At 42.6% G+C, this 19,511-nt stretch overlaps 1 protein-coding gene across 1 annotated transcript in view; it reads right to left on the bottom strand.

Annotated features, from left to right (window-relative positions):
* Nucleotides 1-6,808: 6,808 nt before the first annotated feature.
* Nucleotides 6,809-19,511, bottom strand: part of LOC124005303 (intermediate conductance calcium-activated potassium channel protein 4-like) — a 57,132-nt gene continuing 44,429 nt past the window's right edge. The window contains exons 8-9 of the mRNA XM_046314436.1: nucleotides 14,088-14,254; nucleotides 6,809-8,898 (exon numbers count right to left, since the gene is read on the bottom strand). Of these exons, the coding sequence (XP_046170392.1) occupies nucleotides 8,895-8,898; nucleotides 14,088-14,254 (171 nt within the window). The 3' untranslated portion in view covers nucleotides 6,809-8,894. The remainder of the gene's footprint in view (nucleotides 8,899-14,087; nucleotides 14,255-19,511) is intronic.

Below are 19,511 nucleotides of genomic sequence, written 5' to 3'. Positions count from 1 at the left end.
CTGGGAGCTGTAGGCTTCACACTGACTCCACCCATTCCTGTTAAAACAGGAAATAGAGAATAAATGATGGAAGCCAAAGCAGGGAATTTTAACGTTTAAAAGGGACATAAAAGGTAATTGTTTTTACAAATGTTGCTATAGTTATGTACAATTCGTAGTAGGTGTTAGCTAGGGAATTTAAGTCCAAAAATAAACGAATCAATGCCAATTTCGCACGTGCACCAAACCAATGGCATTATCGAATGGGAGAACGCGCTCTCTCTCGATCGATAACAACAGCATTGAGCGCGTCATTACATTGGAGAGAAATTGTTACGTGATCCTCACATTTGAGAGTTACCTTGTACGTTAGTGAGCGATCTAGCTACACACATGTGTAGTCTGAAGTACATAATTGGAATAACTGGTTGTCTCATATCTAGTTAGGGGTGTATTCATGACGCTATTCTGTTACAAATCGTTTCGGAAACGGAAGCAAACAAAACGGGGCGGGACCTACCAGAATTTGTCCAATTTGCACTAATGATTACACCCTAGATTTTCTGAATAAAAACATATTTTTGATAACTTTAGCCTAGCTAACGCCAGTACCAGCAAAGAGGAGATCTAACCTTTTATTTAACTAGGCAAGTCAGTGAACCAATTCTTATTGACAATGATGGCCTACCCCGACCATGCCCGGATGCTGCTGGGCCAGTTATGCGCCACTCTATGGGACTCCCAATCACGGCTGGATGTTATATAGCCTGGATTCGAACCAGGGACTGTAGTGACGCCTCTTGCACTGAGATGCAGTGCCTTAGACCATTGCGTCACTCGGGCACTTAGCTGGACAATATCATGGAAGTTAACAACCCTCTTGGCCAATATTAGCAACATTTTGCAGAAAGTGATATTAGAACTAATGTTTTGCCTTTGGGAGTTGAACTATCCCAGAATACACAGTAATGCCAAACAAACTGGCAACTAACCCTTCTATCTGTGGTAATACTGTAGCAAGTTATTCTGACTTTCTCCATGTCACTATATCGTGTGTGTGTCTGTCAGTCACTGTCTGTGTGGATTTCCTTTTGCTTACTTTGTGTCCCTCAAAATGTAGTGAGCCAGTATACGGTTGCTATGGAGATCGCCCCGGAAGACATAGTGATTCAGGATACCTTGGGGGCAGAGGTGGAGGTACTGGAGGACGTGATCAAAGCCCACAAGCAGAGTCCACCGGTGAGTTGTTTAAACAGAGTTGATAGAGACTACACTTATCAATGATATCCTATCAGTGTTCCCAGTGGGATGTCATCCATCCCAAATTATGTACAGCGGGAGAGTACATATCATTTTGATGGCTGTCAATTTTGATAATTTGTTTGAGGAATTTTTCATTGTTTACATTTTTAACCCAAATTCCCTTTCAATCAATTCAGTCTGGCATGGAAATAGAATAGTCTCTGTATCCATCTTGAATGTATCCCTATCTATACCTCTCTCTTTCCTCTCTCAATGCCCTCTCCATTGGCTGCCTTGTTATTTTCTCTCTTTTTTCATCTGCAGGACAGGGAACCCTCTGAAAATCTCAGTTTTATTTCTACACCTGTACAATTGGTCATTTCATATGTTTTCCTTATGTAGGCTATTAAAGGAGAAGTTCACTCTTTTGAACCAAATCTGTATTTGACATGTTTTAGAAGTAGCAGACACTTTTTTTTGCGATTTCATTTGTTTTTGAGAAGCATGCCCCACAAGCGATATACTTCCTCATGCTTGTTTAGCAGGGCATTATAAAACATGAAAAAAGGCTCCAAAAACACCTAAGTACGTATGTTTTTGAAAAACAGCAACTCTCTCAGTGTAGTGATGCAGGTCTTTAGATGTTGTACACATTAAATTGTGTGATTCCGAACTTTATCCGCAACGTTATATTCCATTTTGTGTGACTCGAGCGATACTTCTCCGTGTAACCCATGATACTTTTCCGTGTGCGTATGCGCAGGCTACACGGAGAAGTGGCACAGATAGATAGGGGAAACTACTAGAGTCTCACAAAATGGAGTATAAAGGTGTGATTAATGTTAGGAATGACAGAATGTCATGTGTATTGCTGGTGGGGTAAGTTTCTCAAAAACAAGTGAAATCACAAAGTGTCTGCATACTTCTATAAAATGCCATTTACATACAAAATACAGAACTTATCCTTTAATGAACTGATTAAGAAAAACTACTCTGGCTGTTAGGCTTTGAGTATGCTGTATCTTTCTGTAGACTGTTTCCAAGGCTCTATTTATTGACGTTCACCAGTGTCTGCCTCATATGTACAATAAACAATAATATATTTGTGGTCAGTCAACAGTCATCACTTTGTAAACTATTGATTGATTAAATTACTCACTTTGTCTCTCATAAGTAATTTTGCTGTGAATTGCAGGAGATCCCCAGGTTTTCTGTGCCACGCCCGTTCTCCATGCCAGAGGACTCGAGTGACGATGACTGTGACCTGTCAGGGGACAGCATCTCTGCTTACGGCATGCATTCCATGGAGCTGGGGGGAAAGTGCTGGGAATGTGGCGTGCAATTCATGTCTGGCCAGGAGTTGATCGAACACTTTGAGAGCCACAGGTCCAAGGTCTCAACGTCCTGCAACATCTGTCGGGTGACTTTCAGTCGCACAGTATCACTGGCTAAGCACCTAGTCAACGCACACCCAAACTCAGTCCTCCACTGCAGCAACTGCCAGCTGCATTTCAGCAACTTGTGGGATCTCAACAAGCACATAGGAATACACTTGTTCACTGAGTTGTTAAATACACCCCTTGGGTACATCTCAAATAATGTATTGAATAGCAGTGAAGAGACTTTAAAGGGACAGTATACTCTACCTTCAGCCTTGGCCCTCAAACATGATGACAACTCAAATGACAACTCAAATGATGGCTTGAATGGAAGTGAGGAGACTTTAAAGGGACAGCATACTGTTCCTTCAGTGGTGGCTCTTGACCATGAGGACACCTCAAATGATGGCTTGAATGGAAGTGAGGAGACTTTAAATGCACAGTGTACTCCACCTGCAGCGGTGACCCTAGACCATACATACAGAATGGAAAACAATGGGAGAGTGTCAAAGACAAGACATAGGCTGGAGGAATCAGAGGAGGGGGAAGATGTCAAACCAGACCCCTCCACTCTGACTCCCTCACTGAGGATCTGTGTCAAACTGGATAGAGGGGTTGAGGTTGATTGCGCCCCCCTCCAGTGGGATGAGGGGATGAACGATGGAGAGGGGAGTGGATATAGCACTGAGAGAGCTGGAGGAACAGACAATGACAAGTTAACAGAGAGCAGCGGAGAAACTGATATCGATGAGGAGGACATGCTGAGTGAAGAAGAGGAGGAGGAAATGAAAAGCAAACAGGGGGAGGATAGAAATAATGACATCCACAGCGAAGAAGAGGATGAGGATGCTGAGACGCTTATTGACCAAGAGGGTGAGCCTTCCTCGTCTGAGCGAGAGTCAGAATTTGACCCAGAAGAGTTATCAGATTCTGACTCGGGGTCCAGCAGCACTGGGGAATCCAGTGGGTCTTCTTACACTCCTGTGCGCACACGGAAAGCCAAGACCCGGCCATCCCGGACTAAGCAGCCCCTGACCAAGTTGTCCCAGGTCAAGCCTTATTATTGCATCTATTGTGCCAAAGGACCGTATCATAATATGGAATTTCATGTGAAGACCTGCAATATGAAGAAGGACTTTCAGTGCTCTTTATGCCAAGCAGTCTTCCCTACCGAGATGGCCATGTTGGACCATCAGGTTCGGACTCACTCTGAAGCCATATCGGGCCAAATGTACGCCTGTGAGTTCTGCCGCCAGGTCTTCCCCGATCTGGCCATCTACAAAAACCACAACTGTCCCAAAAAAGACACACCCCCGCCATATGTCCCTGATCCCACTACGTGTATCTATTGTGGAACAGGGCCATTCACTAATATGGACGTCCATTTGAGAGGCTGCAGTTGGAAAGGTCTTACTTGCACTGAGTGCAGGGTACTCTTCCATAATAGGAAGGCCCTGCAGAACCATAACGTTTCAGTTCACGGACAGCTTTCCACTATGTGTGCGGTTTGCGGCAGAGGGCCATTCACTGATATGGACTTCCATTTGAGGAGCTGCTCTAGGGATTGGTCCTTCCAATGCTCTGAGTGCAAAGTCCAATTTCCTTCTGAGAAATCTCTGGTGGACCATAATCTTAAATATCACAGTGCCACATCAAAGACCTCTGACCAAGGTGTCTGTGTTTATTGTGGCTGTGGTCCATTCACTAGTCTGGACATCCACATGAGGACCTGCTCTAAGCAGAAGGGCTTAAAATGCTCTGTGTGCAAAGTTTTTTTTCCTACTGAATCGGTCCTGGCTGATCATATGGTTTGCTATCATAGCACCCCATACCATGTCCATAGAACCCCATACCAAGTCCAGAGCACGGACTCCGAGACCACTGAAGGGACCTGTCTCTATTGTGGCAGAGGTCCATTCACTAGTCTGGACATTCACATGAGGACCTGCTCTAAGCAGAAGGGCTTAAAATGCTCTGTGTGCAAAGTTCTTTTTCCTACTGAATCGGTCCTGGCTGATCATATGGTTTACTATCATAGCACCCCATACCATGTCCATAGAACCCCATACCAAGTCCAGAGCACGGACTCCGAGACCGCTGAAGGTACCTGTCTCTATTGTGGCAGAGGTCCATTCACTAGTCTGGACATTCACATGAGGACCTGCTCTAAGCAGAAGGGCTTCAAATGTTTTGAAGCCCTTCCTACAGAGACAGCCCTGGCCGACCATAAGGTTCTCGTTCACAGTATCCCATCAGAGACCCCTGACAAAGGTACCTGTGACCATTGTGGCAAGGGGGCATTCACTAATCTGGAAAACCACATGAAGACCTGCTCTAAGAGGAAGTGCATCCAATGTTCTGTGTGCAAGTTGTTCTTTACTAGTGATGTCCTGGCCAACCATATGATTTCCTATCACAGTACCAAATCCCGAGTTCAGAGCCCAGTCACAGAGATGCCTGACAACGGTGCCTGTGTCCGTTGCGGCAGAGGGCCCTTCACTCGTCTGGAACATCACATGAAGTACTGCAATAAGCAGAAGGGCATCCAATGTGTTATGTGTAAAGCTTACTTTCTTACTGAGGGCAGTCTGGTGGACCATATTGTTTTGGCCCACGCTGACAAGCTGGTCACCCAAGCTGGTGGGTCCTCCGCTATGACTTTCTCCTTCGTACCCATGGCTATCTCTACTACCTCAGGCCGGCAGAGCCCCAGTAGCTCCACCCTGATGTGTTGCAGTAGTGGCATCAAGGAGCTGAAACGACTGTCCCCAGTCCTAGTGTCTGATCAGGGCCACCGTGCAGTTGGCCAGCTAACACCTGCTGGACAGTCTGTGTCTCTGCCTAGAGTAATGCTGTCTACCACCTCCTCTTCCCAGCCAGCTGTTCCTGTGGTGGCCACCTTGCTCATTGACAACACTGGTGGTGGTCCAGCGAAAATTACCAGGCTGGTCCCAGTTGCCCCACAGACCAACCCCCCCAAAACGCAGGTCACAGCACCCACGCATACTAATACAGCAAAGCCCCTTGGGCAGTTCTCTAACCTTCTGCAACAGACTGTCCATCAGGCAAAATCTGTCCAACAGCAGACACCCAGGCCCATTGCCCTAGCCATGGACCCTATCAGATCCCCCACCACCCCGTCCCCTAGACCTGTCTCAGCCTCTGCCCCGGGGAAAATCACCATGATCCACCTCTCACCTGTCCATAACCCCCCTCTAGCGCAGTCTTCCCCCCTTGCCCTTGCCTTTGCCCCAGCCCCTCTAAGCATCATGTGTATGTTTGTAAATAGAAGTAAGGAGCTGGCCCTGGAGAAACGCATGAAGATGAGCTGGCGCTCCAAGTGCACCTACACCTGCCGCCAGTGCGGCGCCGTCTCGCAGCAGCCCTCGCTCAGTGTGAAGCACCGCTACCTCCACCGGGGCTCCCGGCGGTACCGCTGCCACTGTGGTAGGTCGTTCCTGCGGCGGCTGCACCTCCTGCGCCACTACCTCCAGCACGCCCAGGCCACCCGCTACATATGCACTGCCTGCGGGGAGACCTTCGACGGAGCAAAGTGCCTCGCACAGCACATGGTTGGAGCTTCCAACACGACTCGATGTCCAGGTGACAGCATAACTTTGAAGCTGAGGAAAGAGTGTCGGATGCCCTTCTCCTGTCACTGTGGGCAGGTGTTTTGTAGGCCCGCTGCTTTTCTCTGGCACAAACTGAAAAACACCCAAAGGACTTAACACTGAAATGGGCCCACAGCAGGGCCCAGTCTAGGCCCTATTCAAAGCAGTGGTTTTTCCATGGCTCACACAGGCAGGCAAGCCTATCATTTACTCTGTTACGGGTAGAGGAGGACAATGCAGTTTGTGGACTTGCTTGACTTTTTTCACTGAATGAAAGATGATTCCTTAAGAAATCATTTATGTATGTATTGGTTTAAAATGTGTTTTCACTTCCACTAAAACTTTGTTTTCACCAAAAGAGCAAAAATACAATCATATTAAAATTATATATTTTACTTGTTGTCTTTGTAAGAGGTCATAGGGTACATTAGGAAGACTAAAGCATTATCATTAATTCGGTTCCATGAGATGGCCATATTATTTACATTTACATTTAAGTCATTTAGCAGACGCTCTTATCCAGAGCGACTTACATATTATCGTTAATATTATAAGTAGGTTATGATTTAGCTGGTGGAACAATACTCATTCAAATACTTCCACTCACCAATGGCTTTTAATTGTCAGGAAGACCAGAAAATGTATTTACAATGCATGGTTTTATCATGTGCAAAAGAAAAGCTGTAAACGCAGTTATCGTTTTTGCAGAATCTATCCTTTTGTAAGCCGATTTCACAATATTACCTCTACATGTTATCCTCATGTTAAAAAAAATGATATATATATATTTTTAAATTACATATCTTAACTCCAGTTAATGAAAATGCAGAAGTCCAGTTTAAATACAACCATGGGAATAGTTGTCCTCACAAGGTGCTTGATTTAGTAATGCCCCAGATTACCAGCCTTACCATTGGGGCTGGAGAACAGGTACAATTTGTGGATTCACAAAGTGAATAACATAAGTTATGCAAATAAGACAATGCAGTGCCCCTAACCCATATTTCCCCATTCACACTTGAGTGCAACATGTATTGACAGCTGTGTTCTAAAAATCCACCCTCATTTAAAGACTGACCACTTTTAATACTACCCGTGTACTAAATATAATTTGGCTGCTACTAGTCCAAAACAATCCATGTCACAAGTATTGTTTGGTAAAAGATTTCAAACGTTTTTAGACTGATGATGTAAAATCCATAGGCTGCCACAGAGACCCAAGAATATGATGTCGATTGACATTCATTCATGTCTATGACTGGTGTGTGATTGTCATGCATGTACATATCCTCTGGGGGGAGCTGTCACATCAGAATTAGAATAACAGTGAGCAATGTCTCCATGTACTTTATGCAGGTTGACATTTATTGTCTTGAGTCTGGAAGCAGAACTGAGCGGTTTCCACTAAATGGGTGACTTACAAATTCAAAGTTGGCTATATTGTAAAAATTAATAAAAACAACAATTTGGCATTATGTTTAGCAGCGTGGTTGGGTTTCAAATCAGATTTTATGACTGTGGCTTTGCCAGCTAGTGACCACTGCAGAGCTGCCTCCAGTACACGAGTCGTCCCAATAAATATCAGCCTGCGTACTTTATTAGGCTATGCCACTTGTCTTGATCGTTATGAGAACAGCTTAACTATGTAAACTGACTGCTTCCCCATACAATCATCCTTAAAACAACAATATATGTCAGGCCTTAACAGTCTAGATTAGTTCTTTATGCCAAAGAGTCTCTGTTAAATTCAGTCTACTTTGGTAACTCCACAGTACCCTAGGGAGTGTTTGAGTGGGCGAGCGGGCAGCCCTTGAGACATGGCAACTGACTAGCAGTTTATCCCTCTGACTGAGGCCATGTGAAGAGAAATTGTTTTATTTCCTAATCCAACAAAATCTAGAGGATTAGAACAGTAAGAGAACAGAGATGTGTATTTTATAAGAGACCAGCAGCTCTCTCTAGTAATAAGGCAGTTTTCCCATACACTGGTGCCTCTGAGAATGTCACCTCTTTATAATTCCTGTTAGGAAAAAGGTGTGGAATAACCGTTGTGTTTAACTTGTGGAAAAGGGTATGATTGAAAGAAGCTTTGAGAGAGGCTGTCAATACTGAGTGGCATTCAAAGACATTTCCCTCACATTTAAAAACGCTGTTTAAACCTCTTGTTCCATAGGAACCAGGCATTATGTTTAGGAGCCTCCAATGTAACTTGTAACACTAATAGCAGGAGTTAGGGGACATACTTTACAGAGCCATCAGTGGGTGAACCCATAGAGCCCCTCCCTCTGAGATGACACAAGCTACAGAACCAGAGGCCGTGTTACTGGAGTTCTTAATTGAGATTGTTAACGCAATACTTTGTACATTAAACACATCTGATAAAAATACACCAGTCATCTATATCAGACCCCGCTGTAGTAAAATGAAGTCCTTTTTTGTCTTTACAAGTACGAGTCGTTGTGCGTAGGGTCCATTCAGCCGCTGGGTCAGAACATGATGCCAGCCGTGTTCCTGGCAGTAGTCCAAGTGGTGCAGCAGGCCAAATGTTAAATGCAGCTTTGGGGGGGGAGAGGATTCCCATCCCGGTCTGATGGAAATTACAGAAGGCTGGTAGCATCCATATTTAGTCTTTGGGAAAGGCCTGCAGCGAGTGTGGTTCACCCAACCACCACACAGCCACGAGTCACCTGGAGAGAGAGAAAAGTTAGAATCTACAGTGCAGGTTATTCTCAAGCATGTTCATATCAAGTTTGGTTGTGAAAGTTAAAGGTGCTAGACATGTTTTATTTTGTTTTTGCATTGTAATGTCAGAAAATGTCCATAATATATCTGGCACTAATAGTGGAATGCTAGTGTTTCACACTATTACTTAACCACCAGTGTTGTGATTGGCAGGGATATTCGCCTATTGATTTCTACTGCCGGAGTGGCATCTGTTGTCAAACTGTGAAAGCTGTTCGGACTTTGGCTGTGTTATCTAGTTGAGAAAACAAGCACTGAATAGTGTCATTGTATCATCTAAATGTTGTGAAATATATTTTCAATAATACAAAAATATATTTTTTTACAGCTGTTTAAAGCTGGTGGGCCAAAACCAGAAGTAACAGTAACAATATTTTGTTATTGAAAATATATTTTGCAGTGATTTAGTGCCATGATTCCTTATACTATTCAGTACTTGTTTTCTCACATAAATGGAAAATGCAACCAGGAAATGACAGAGCGATTTCCACTAGATAACACAGCCATAAAGTCTGAACAGCTTTGACAACAGATGCTTGGCTGGCTGGAGAAATCAATAGGTGAATATCACAACACTGGCAGATAAATAATACTGTGAAACACTATCATTCCACAATTAGTGTCAGATGCTGTATATTATGGACATTTTCTGAAATTACACAAAAAATTCCCTATTTGTAGCACCTTTAAAGGTCTACTGTAAAAACTGCTTAGTTTGTGGTTGTGAAATGGTCTAATCTCAGGGTTGTGTTGTGGTTGTCTTACCTATACCTGATATACAGTAACGGTTGTGGTTGTGTGAGCTGTAGCTGATATGAGTTCTGTATTTGTATTTATTAAGGAACCCCATTAGCTGCTGCCAAGGCAGTAGCTACACTTCTCGGGGTCCAAACAAAATGAAGGTGATTACATCGCAAAAAAATAAAAAACAGTACATCATACAACACATTACTACACCACTACTCTACCACGACATTCAGTATCTACAATACTACTACACCACTACTCTACCACTACATACGTGGTTCTGTAGCTCAGTTGGTAGAGCATGGCGCTTGTAACGCCAGGGTAGTGGGTTCGATTCCCGGGACCACCCATACGTAGAATGTATGCACACATGACTGTAAGTCGCTTTGGATAAAAGCGTCTGCTAAATGGCATATTATTATTATTATTTATTACACCACTACTCTACCACTACATACAGTATCTACAATACAACACATTACTACACCACTACTCTACCACTACATACAGTATCTACAATACAACACATTACTACACCACTACTCTACCACTACATACAGTATCTACAATACAACACATTACTACACCACTACTCTACCACTACATTCAGTATCTACAATACAACACATTACTACACCACTACTCTACCACTACATACAGTATCTACAATACAACACATTACTACACCACTACTCTACCACTACATTCAGTATCTACAACACAACACATTACTACACCACTACTCTACCACTACATACAGTATCTACAATACAACACATTACTACACCACTACTCTACCACTACATTCAGTATCTACAATACAACACATTACTACACCACTACTCTACCACTACATTCAGTATCTACAATACAACACATTACTACACCACTACTCTACCACTACATTCAGTATCTACAATACAACACATTACTACACCACTACTCTACCACTACATACAGTATCTACAATACAACACATTACTACACCACTACTCTACCACTACATTCAGTATCTACAATACAACACATTACTACACCACTACTCTACCACTACATTCAGTATCTACAATACAACACATTACTACTCTACCACTACATTCAGTATCTACAATACAACACATTACTACTCTACTACTACATTCAGTATCTACAATACAACACATTACTACTCTACCACTACATTCAGTATCTACAATACAACACATTACTACACCACTACTCTACCACTACATACAGTATCTACAATACAACACATTACTACACCACTACTCTACCACTACATACAGTATCTACAATACAACACATTACTACACCACTACTCTACCACTACATACAGTATCTACAATACAACACATTACTATACCACTACTCTACCACTACATACAGTATCTACAATACAACACATTACTACTCTACCACTACATTCAGTATCTACAATACAACACATTACTACACCACTACTCTACCACTACATTCAGTATCTACAACACAACACATTACTACACCACTACTCTACCACTACATTCAGTATCTACAATACAACACATTACTACTCTACCACTACATTCAGTATCTACAATACAACACATTACTACACCACTACTCTACCACTACATACAGTATCTACAATACAACACATTACTACACCACTACTCTACCACTACATTCAGTATCTACAATACAACACATTACTACACCACTACTCTACCACTACATTCAGTATCTACAACACAACACATTACTACACCACTACTCTACCACTACATTCAGTATCTACAATACAACACATTACTACACCACTACTCTACCACTACATACAGTATCTACAATACAACACATTACTACACCACTACTCTACCACTACATTCAGTATCTACAATACAAAATGGATAATACCACAATACAACACATTACTACACCACTACTCTACCACTACATTCAGTATCTACAATACAAAATGGATAGTTTCTAATCCAGGATTACACAACGCAGTTTAGTCTCAACTTGCTCAATTTCCACATTATTCATTACAATATTAAGTTGAGGTTTAGGGTTTAGTGAATGGTTAGTCACAAAGTTTTGAGAAATATTTAGGACTAGCTAATTACTTGTCATCCATTCGAAAACTGATAGCAGGTCGTTGTTGTGTTGCAGTGATTTCACTTGCAGTGGTAGCTGACGTGTACGATGTTGAGTCATCAGCATAAATAGACACACAGGCTTTGCTCAGTGCCAGTGGCATGTCATTAGTAAAGATTGAAAAAAGTAAGGGGCCTAGTCAGCTGCCACTATTTTTTCCAAACGTCTACTAAGGGTTGGTAGCAGGTTGATTGGTTGGCTGTTTGAACCAGTAAAGGGTGCTTTGCTATTCTTGGGTACCGGAATGACTTTTGCTTCTCTCCAGGCCTGAGGGAACACACTTTCCTGTAGGCTTACATTGAAGAGATGGCAAATAGGAGTGGCAATATAGTCCACCATCATCCTTAGTAATTTTCCATCCAAGTTGTCAGACCCAGGTGGTTTGTCATTGTTGATAGACAACAATCATTTTTTCACCTCTTCTACGCTCACTTTACAGAATTCAAAATTACAACGTTTGTCCTTCATAATTTAGTCAGTTATTCATGGATGTGTAAGGGCAGAGTTGTTGTTGGTTACATGCCTACATTTTCTAATCTTGCCAATGAAAAAATCATTAAAATAGTTGGCAATATCAGTGTGTTTTGTGATGAATAAGCCATCTGATTCAATGAGCCGAGTTTGGCTTTTTGCCCAAAATTTCATTAAGGTGCTCCAAAGCTTTTTACTGTCATCCTTTATATCATTTATCTTTGTTTCTTAGTAAAACATGTTCTTACTTTTGTTTAGTTAAGTAACCTTTTTTATTTTATTTAACCTTTATTTAATTATGCAAGTCAGTTAAGAGCAGATTCGTATTTACAATGTTAACCTACCTCATGCGGGGACGGAGGCTGGGTTTAAAAATATAGGACAAAACACGCATCACGATGAGAGACACTACATAAAGAGAGACCGAAGACAACACATCATGGCAGAATCGCATGACAACACAGCATGGTAGCAACACATGACAACAATACTCAATTTATAGTAAGTTTGCCAATCGGCTGTGCAGCTAGACTTATTTGCCATTCCTTTTGCCTCATCCCTATCAACCAGGGATTTAACTGTTTTTTACATTCATTTTCCCAACGGGTGCATGCTTATTAGTAACTGGAATAAGCAATTTCATAAAGTGCAATGTCCAGTTGCTCCTCATTACAAACCACAGATCAACAAATATTATTTACATCTTCAACATATGAATCATTACAAAACCTCGGTAGGATCTCTTATACACTATATTAGGCCCAGCCTTTGGTTTTCCTAGATATAACTTCTATATTTTGATCACTATCTGATGAATGTGTAGATTTCTGCAGCATCAGTAAACATGTGATCAATACATTTGGATGATTTCATTCCAGTGCTGTTTGTAAATACAGTGGTAGGTTGATTGATAAGCTGAACCAGGTTGCAGGCACTTGTTATAGTTTGAGGCTTTGTCTTGAGTGGACAGCTTGATGAATGCCTGTAAATTTTTAGGTTACCCAGAAAATATACCTGTCTGTTGATATCACATACATTATCAAGCATTTCACACATATTGTCCAGATAGTGAATGTTAGCACTTGGTTGGATTGTGGTTGGGTTAACTGTACCTGATATACAGTATGTGATGAGGTTGTGTTAGCTATACCTGATTTCAGGGTTGGGGTTGTGTTAGCTATACCTGATCTCGGGATTGGGGTTGTGTTAGCTGTACCTGATCTCAGGGTTGGGGTTGTGTTAGCTGTACCTGATCTCAGGGTTGGGGTTGTGTTAGCTGTACCTGATCTCGGGGTTGGGGTTGTGTTAGCTGTACCTGATCTCAGGGTTGGGTTTGTGTTAGCTGTACCTGATTTCGGGGTTGGGGTTGTGTTAGCTGTACCTGATTTCGGGGTTGGGGTTGTGTTAGCTATACCTGATCTCAGGGTTGGGGTTGTGTTAGCTGTACCTGATTTCGGGGTTGGGGTTGTGTTAGCTGTACCTGATTTCGGGGTTGGGGTTGTGTTAGCTATACCTGATCTCTGGGTTGGGGTTGTGTTAGCTGTACCTGATCTCAGGGTTGGGGTTGTGTTAGCTGTACCTGATCTCGGGGTTGGGGTTGTGTTAGCTGTACCTGATCTCAGGGTTGGGGTTGTGTTAGCTGTACCTGATCTCAGAGTTGGGGTTGTGTTAGCTGTACCTGGTTTCAGGGTTGGGGTTGTGTTAGCTGTACCTGATTTCAGGGTTGGGGTTGTATTAGCTGTACCTGATCTCAGGGTTCGGGTTGTGTTAGCTGTACCTGATTTCAGGGTTGCGGTAGCACAGGGCCTGTGCCAGCAGCTCAGAGGTCTGTTGGAAGCAGTGGCTTAGCTCATCTAACTTCTGCTCCATGGAGATGATGCGCTGCTCCAGCTCCCGGTAAGAATTGTTCCAGTTCGCACTCAAGTCGCACATGATCATCTGCATCTGTTCACCATCAATCAACCAACCAAACAAACAAACAACCAAACATGATCATCTGCATCTGTTCACCATCAATCAACCAACCAAACAACCCAACATGATCATCTGCATCTGTTCACCATCAGTCAACCAACCAACCAAACATGATCATCTGCATCTGTTCACCATCAATCAACCAACCAAACATGATCATCTGCATCTGTTCACCATCAATCAACCAACCAAACATGATCATCTGCATCTGTTCACCATCATCAAATCAAATCAAATCAAATTTTATTTGTCACACATACACATGGTTAGCAGATGTTAATGCGAGTGTAGCGAAATGCTTGTGCTTCTAGTTCCGACAATGCAGTGATAACCAACAAGTAATCTAACTAACAATTCCAAAACTACTGTCTTATACACAGTGTAAGGGGATAAGGAACATGTACATAAGGATATATGAATGAGTGATGGTACAGAGCAGCATACAGTAGATGGTATCGAGTACAGTATATACATATGAGATGAGTGTGTAGACAAAGTAAACAAAGTGGCATAGTTAAAGTGGCTAGTGATACATGTGTTACATAAGGATGCAGTCGATGTTGTAGAGTACAGTATATACATATGCATATGAGATGAATAATGTAGGGTAAGTAACATTATATAAGGTAGCATTGTTTAAAGTGGCTAGTGATATATTTACATCATTTCCATCAATTCCCATTATTAAAATGGCTGGAGTTGGGTCAGTGTCAATGACAGTGTGTTGGCAGCAGCCACTCAATGTTAGTGGTGGCTATTTAACAGTCTGATGGCCTTGAGATAGAAGCTGTTTTTCAGTCTCTCGGTCCCAGCTTTGATGCACCTGTACTGACCTCGCCTTCTGGATGATAGCGGGGTGAACAGGCAGTGGTTCGGGTGGTTGATGTCCTTGATGATCTTTATGGCCTTCCTGTAACAACGGGTGGTGTAGGTGTCCTGGAGGGCAGGTAGTTTGCCCCGGTGATGCGTTGTGCAGTCCTCACTACCCTCTGGAGAGCCTTACGGTTGAGGGCGGAGCAGTTGCCGTACCAGGCGGTGATACAGCCCGCCAGGATGCTCTCGATTGTGCATCTGTAGAAGTTTGTGAGTGCTTTTGGTGACAAGCCGAATTTTTCAGCCTCCTGAGGTTGAATAGGCGCTGCTGCGCCTTCTTCACGACGCTGTCAGTGTGAGTGGACCAATTCAGTTTGTCTGTGATGTGTATGCCGAGGAACTTAAAACTAGCTACCCTCTCCACTACTGTTCCATCGATGTGGATAGGGGGTGTTCCCTCTGCTGTTTCCTGAAGTCCACAATCATCTCCTTAGTTTTGTTGACGTTGAGTGTGAGGTTATTTTCCTGACACCACACTCCAAGGGCCCTCACCTCCTCCCTGTAGGCCGTCTCGTCGTTGTTGGTAATCAAGCCTACCACTGTTGTGTCGTCCGCAAACTTGATGATTGAGTTGGAGGCGTGCGTGGCCACGCAGTCGTGGGTGAACAGGGAGTACAGGAGAGGGCTCAGAACGCACCCTTGTGGGGCCCCGTGTTGAGGATCAGCGGGGAGGAGATGTTGTTGCCTACCCTCACCACCTGGGGCGGCCCGTCAGGAAGTCCAGTACCCAGTTGCACAGGGCGGGGTCGAGACCCAGGGTCTCGAGCTTGATGACGAGCTTGGAGGGTACTATGGTGTTGAATGCCGAGCTGTAGTCGATGAACAGCATTCTCACATAGGTATTCCTCTTGTCCAGGTGGGTTAGGGCAGTGTGCAGTGTGGTTGAGATTGCATCGTCTGTGGACCTATTTGGGCGGTAAGCAAATTGGAGTGGGTCTAGGGTGTCAGGTAGGGTGGAGGTGATATGGTCCTTGACTAGTCTCTCAAAGCACTTCATGATGACGGAAGTGAGTGCTACGGGGCGGTAGTCGTTTAGCTCAGTTACCTTAGCTTTCTTGGGAACAGGAACAACCAACCAACCAAACAAACAACCAAACATGATAATCTGCATCTGTTCACCATCAACCAACCAACCAAACATGATCATCTGCATCTGTTCACCATCAACCAACCAACCAAACAAACAACCAACATGATAATCTGCATCTGTTCACCATCAACCAACCAACCAAACAAACAACCAAACATGATCATCTGCATCTGTTCACCATCAACCAACCAACCAAACAAACAACCAAACATGATAATCTGCATCTGTTCACCATCAATCAACCAACCAAACATGATCATCTGCATCTGTTCACCATCAATCAACCAACCAAACATGATCATCTGCATCTGTTCACCATCAACCAACCAATCTACCAACCAAACATGATCATCTGCATCTGTTCACCATCAATCAACCAACCAACCAAACATGATCATCTACATCTGTTCACCATCAATCAACCAACCAACCAACCAACCAACCAAACATGATCATCTGCATCTGTTCACCATCAATCAACCAACCAAACATGATCATCTACATCTGTTCACCATCAATCAACCAACCAACCAAACATGATAATCTACATCTGTTCACCATCAATCAACCAACCAAAAATGATCACCTGCATCTGTTAACCATCAATCAACCAACCAAACATGATCATCTGCATCTGTTCACCATCAACCAACCAATCTACCAACCAAACATGATCATCTGCATCTGTTCACCATCAATCAACCAACCAAACATGATAATCTGCATCTGTTCACCATCAACCAACCAAACATGATCATCTGCATCTGTTTACCATCAACCAAACAAACAAACAACCAAACATGATCATCTGCATCTGTTCACCATCAATCAACCAACCAACCAAACATGATCATCTGCATCTGTTCACCATCAATCAACCAACCAACCAAACATGATCATCTGCATCTGTTTACCATCAACCAAACAACCAACCAACCAAACATGATCATCTGCATCTGTTCACCATCAATCAACCAACCAACCAAACATGATCATCTGCATCTGTTCACCATCAATCAACCAACCAAACATGATAATCTGCATCTGTTCACCATCAACCAACCAAACATGATCATCTACATCTGTTCACCATCAATCAACCAACCAACCAACCAACCAACCAACCAACCAACCAACCAACCAACCAAACATGATCATCTGCATCTGTTCACCATCAATCAACCAACCAAACATGATCATCTACATCTGTTCACCATCAATCAACCAACCAACCAAACATGATAATCTACATCTGTTCACCATCAATCAACCAACCAAACATGATCATCTGCATCTGTTCACCATCAACCAACCAATCTACCAACCAAACATGATCATCTGCATCTGTTCACCATCAATCAACCAACCAAACATGATAATCTGCATCTGTTCACCATCAACCAACCAAACAAACATGATCATCTGCATCTGTTCACCATCAATCAACCAACCAAACATGATAATGATAATCTGCATCTGCATTGTTTACCATCATGATCATCTGATGAATTTCAAACATGTTTTAAATCATCAATATTTGTACATACAATCTGTTTAGAAACCATCAACAGTCAAACAAACAAACAACCAAACATGATCATCTGCATCTGTTCACCATCAATCAACCAACCAACCAAACATGATCATCTGCATCTGTTCACCATCAATCAACCAACCAACCAAACATGATCATCTGCATCTGTTTACCATCAACCAAACAAACAAACAACCAAACATGATCATCTGCATCTGTTCACCATCAATCAACCAACCAACCAAACATGATCATCTGCATCTGTTCACCATCAATCAACCAACCAACCAAACATGATCATCTGCATCTGTTCACCATCAATCAACCAACCAAACATGATAATCTGCATCTGTTCACCATCAACCAACCAAACATGATCATCTGCATCTGTTTACCATCAACCAAACAAACAAACAACCAAACATGATCATCTGCATCTGTTCACCATCAATCAACCAACCAACCAAACATGATCATCTACATCTGTTCACCATCAATCAACCAACCAACCAACCAACCAACCAAACATGATCATCTGCATCTGTTCACCATCAATCAACCAACCAAACATGATCATCTACATCTGTTCACCATCAATCAACCAACCAACCAAACATGATAATCTACATCTGGTCACCATCAATCAACCAACCAAACATGATCATCTGCATCTGTTCACCATCAACCAACCAATCTACCAACCAAACATGATCATCTGCATCTGTTCACCATCAATCAACCAACCAAACATGATAATCTGCATCTGTTCACCATCAACCAACCAAACATGATCATCTGCATCTGTTTACCATCAACCAAACAAACAAACAACCAAACATGATCATCTGCATCTGTTCACCATCAATCAACCAACCAACCAAACATGATCATCTGCATCTGTTCACCATCAATCAACCAACCAACCAAACATGATCATCTGCATCTGTTTACCATCAACCAAACAAACAAACAACCAAACATGATCATCTGCATCTGTTCACAATCAGCCAACCAACCAAACATGATCATCTGCATCTGTTCACCATCAATCAACCAACCAACCAAACATGATCATCTGCATCTGTTCACCATCAATCAACCAACCAAACATGATAATCTGCATCTGTTCACCATCAACCAACCAAACATGATCATCTGCATCTGTTTACCATCAACCAAACAAACAAACAACCAAACATATGATCATCTGCATCTGTTCACCATCAATCAACCAACCAACCAAACATGATCATCTGCATCTGTTCACCATCAATCAACCAACCAACCAAACATGATCATCTGCATCTGTTCACCATCAATCAACCAACCAACCAAACATGATCATCTGCATCTGTTCACCATCAATCAACCAACCAACCAAACATGATCATCTGCATCTGTTCACCATCAATCAACCAACCAACCAAACATGATCATCTGCATCTGTTCACCATCAATCAACCAACCAACCAAACATGATCATCTGCATCTGTTCACCATCAATCAACCAACCAACCAAACATGATCATCTGCATCTGTTCACCATCAATCAACCAACCAAACATGATAATCTGCATCTGTTCACCATCAACCAACCAAACATGATCATCTGCATCTGTTTACCATCAACCAAACAAACAAACAACCAAACATGATCATCTGCATCTGTTTACCATCAACCAAACAACCAAACAAACAACCAAACATGATCATCTGCATATGTTTACCAT

This window comes from Oncorhynchus gorbuscha, linkage group LG19, assembly GCF_021184085.1.
Source record: "Oncorhynchus gorbuscha isolate QuinsamMale2020 ecotype Even-year linkage group LG19, OgorEven_v1.0, whole genome shotgun sequence".
Taxonomy (NCBI): Eukaryota; Metazoa; Chordata; class Actinopteri; order Salmoniformes; family Salmonidae; genus Oncorhynchus; species Oncorhynchus gorbuscha.
The sequence above is the reverse complement of the archived record's forward strand: the minus strand, read 5'-3'. Positions and strand labels throughout refer to the sequence as shown.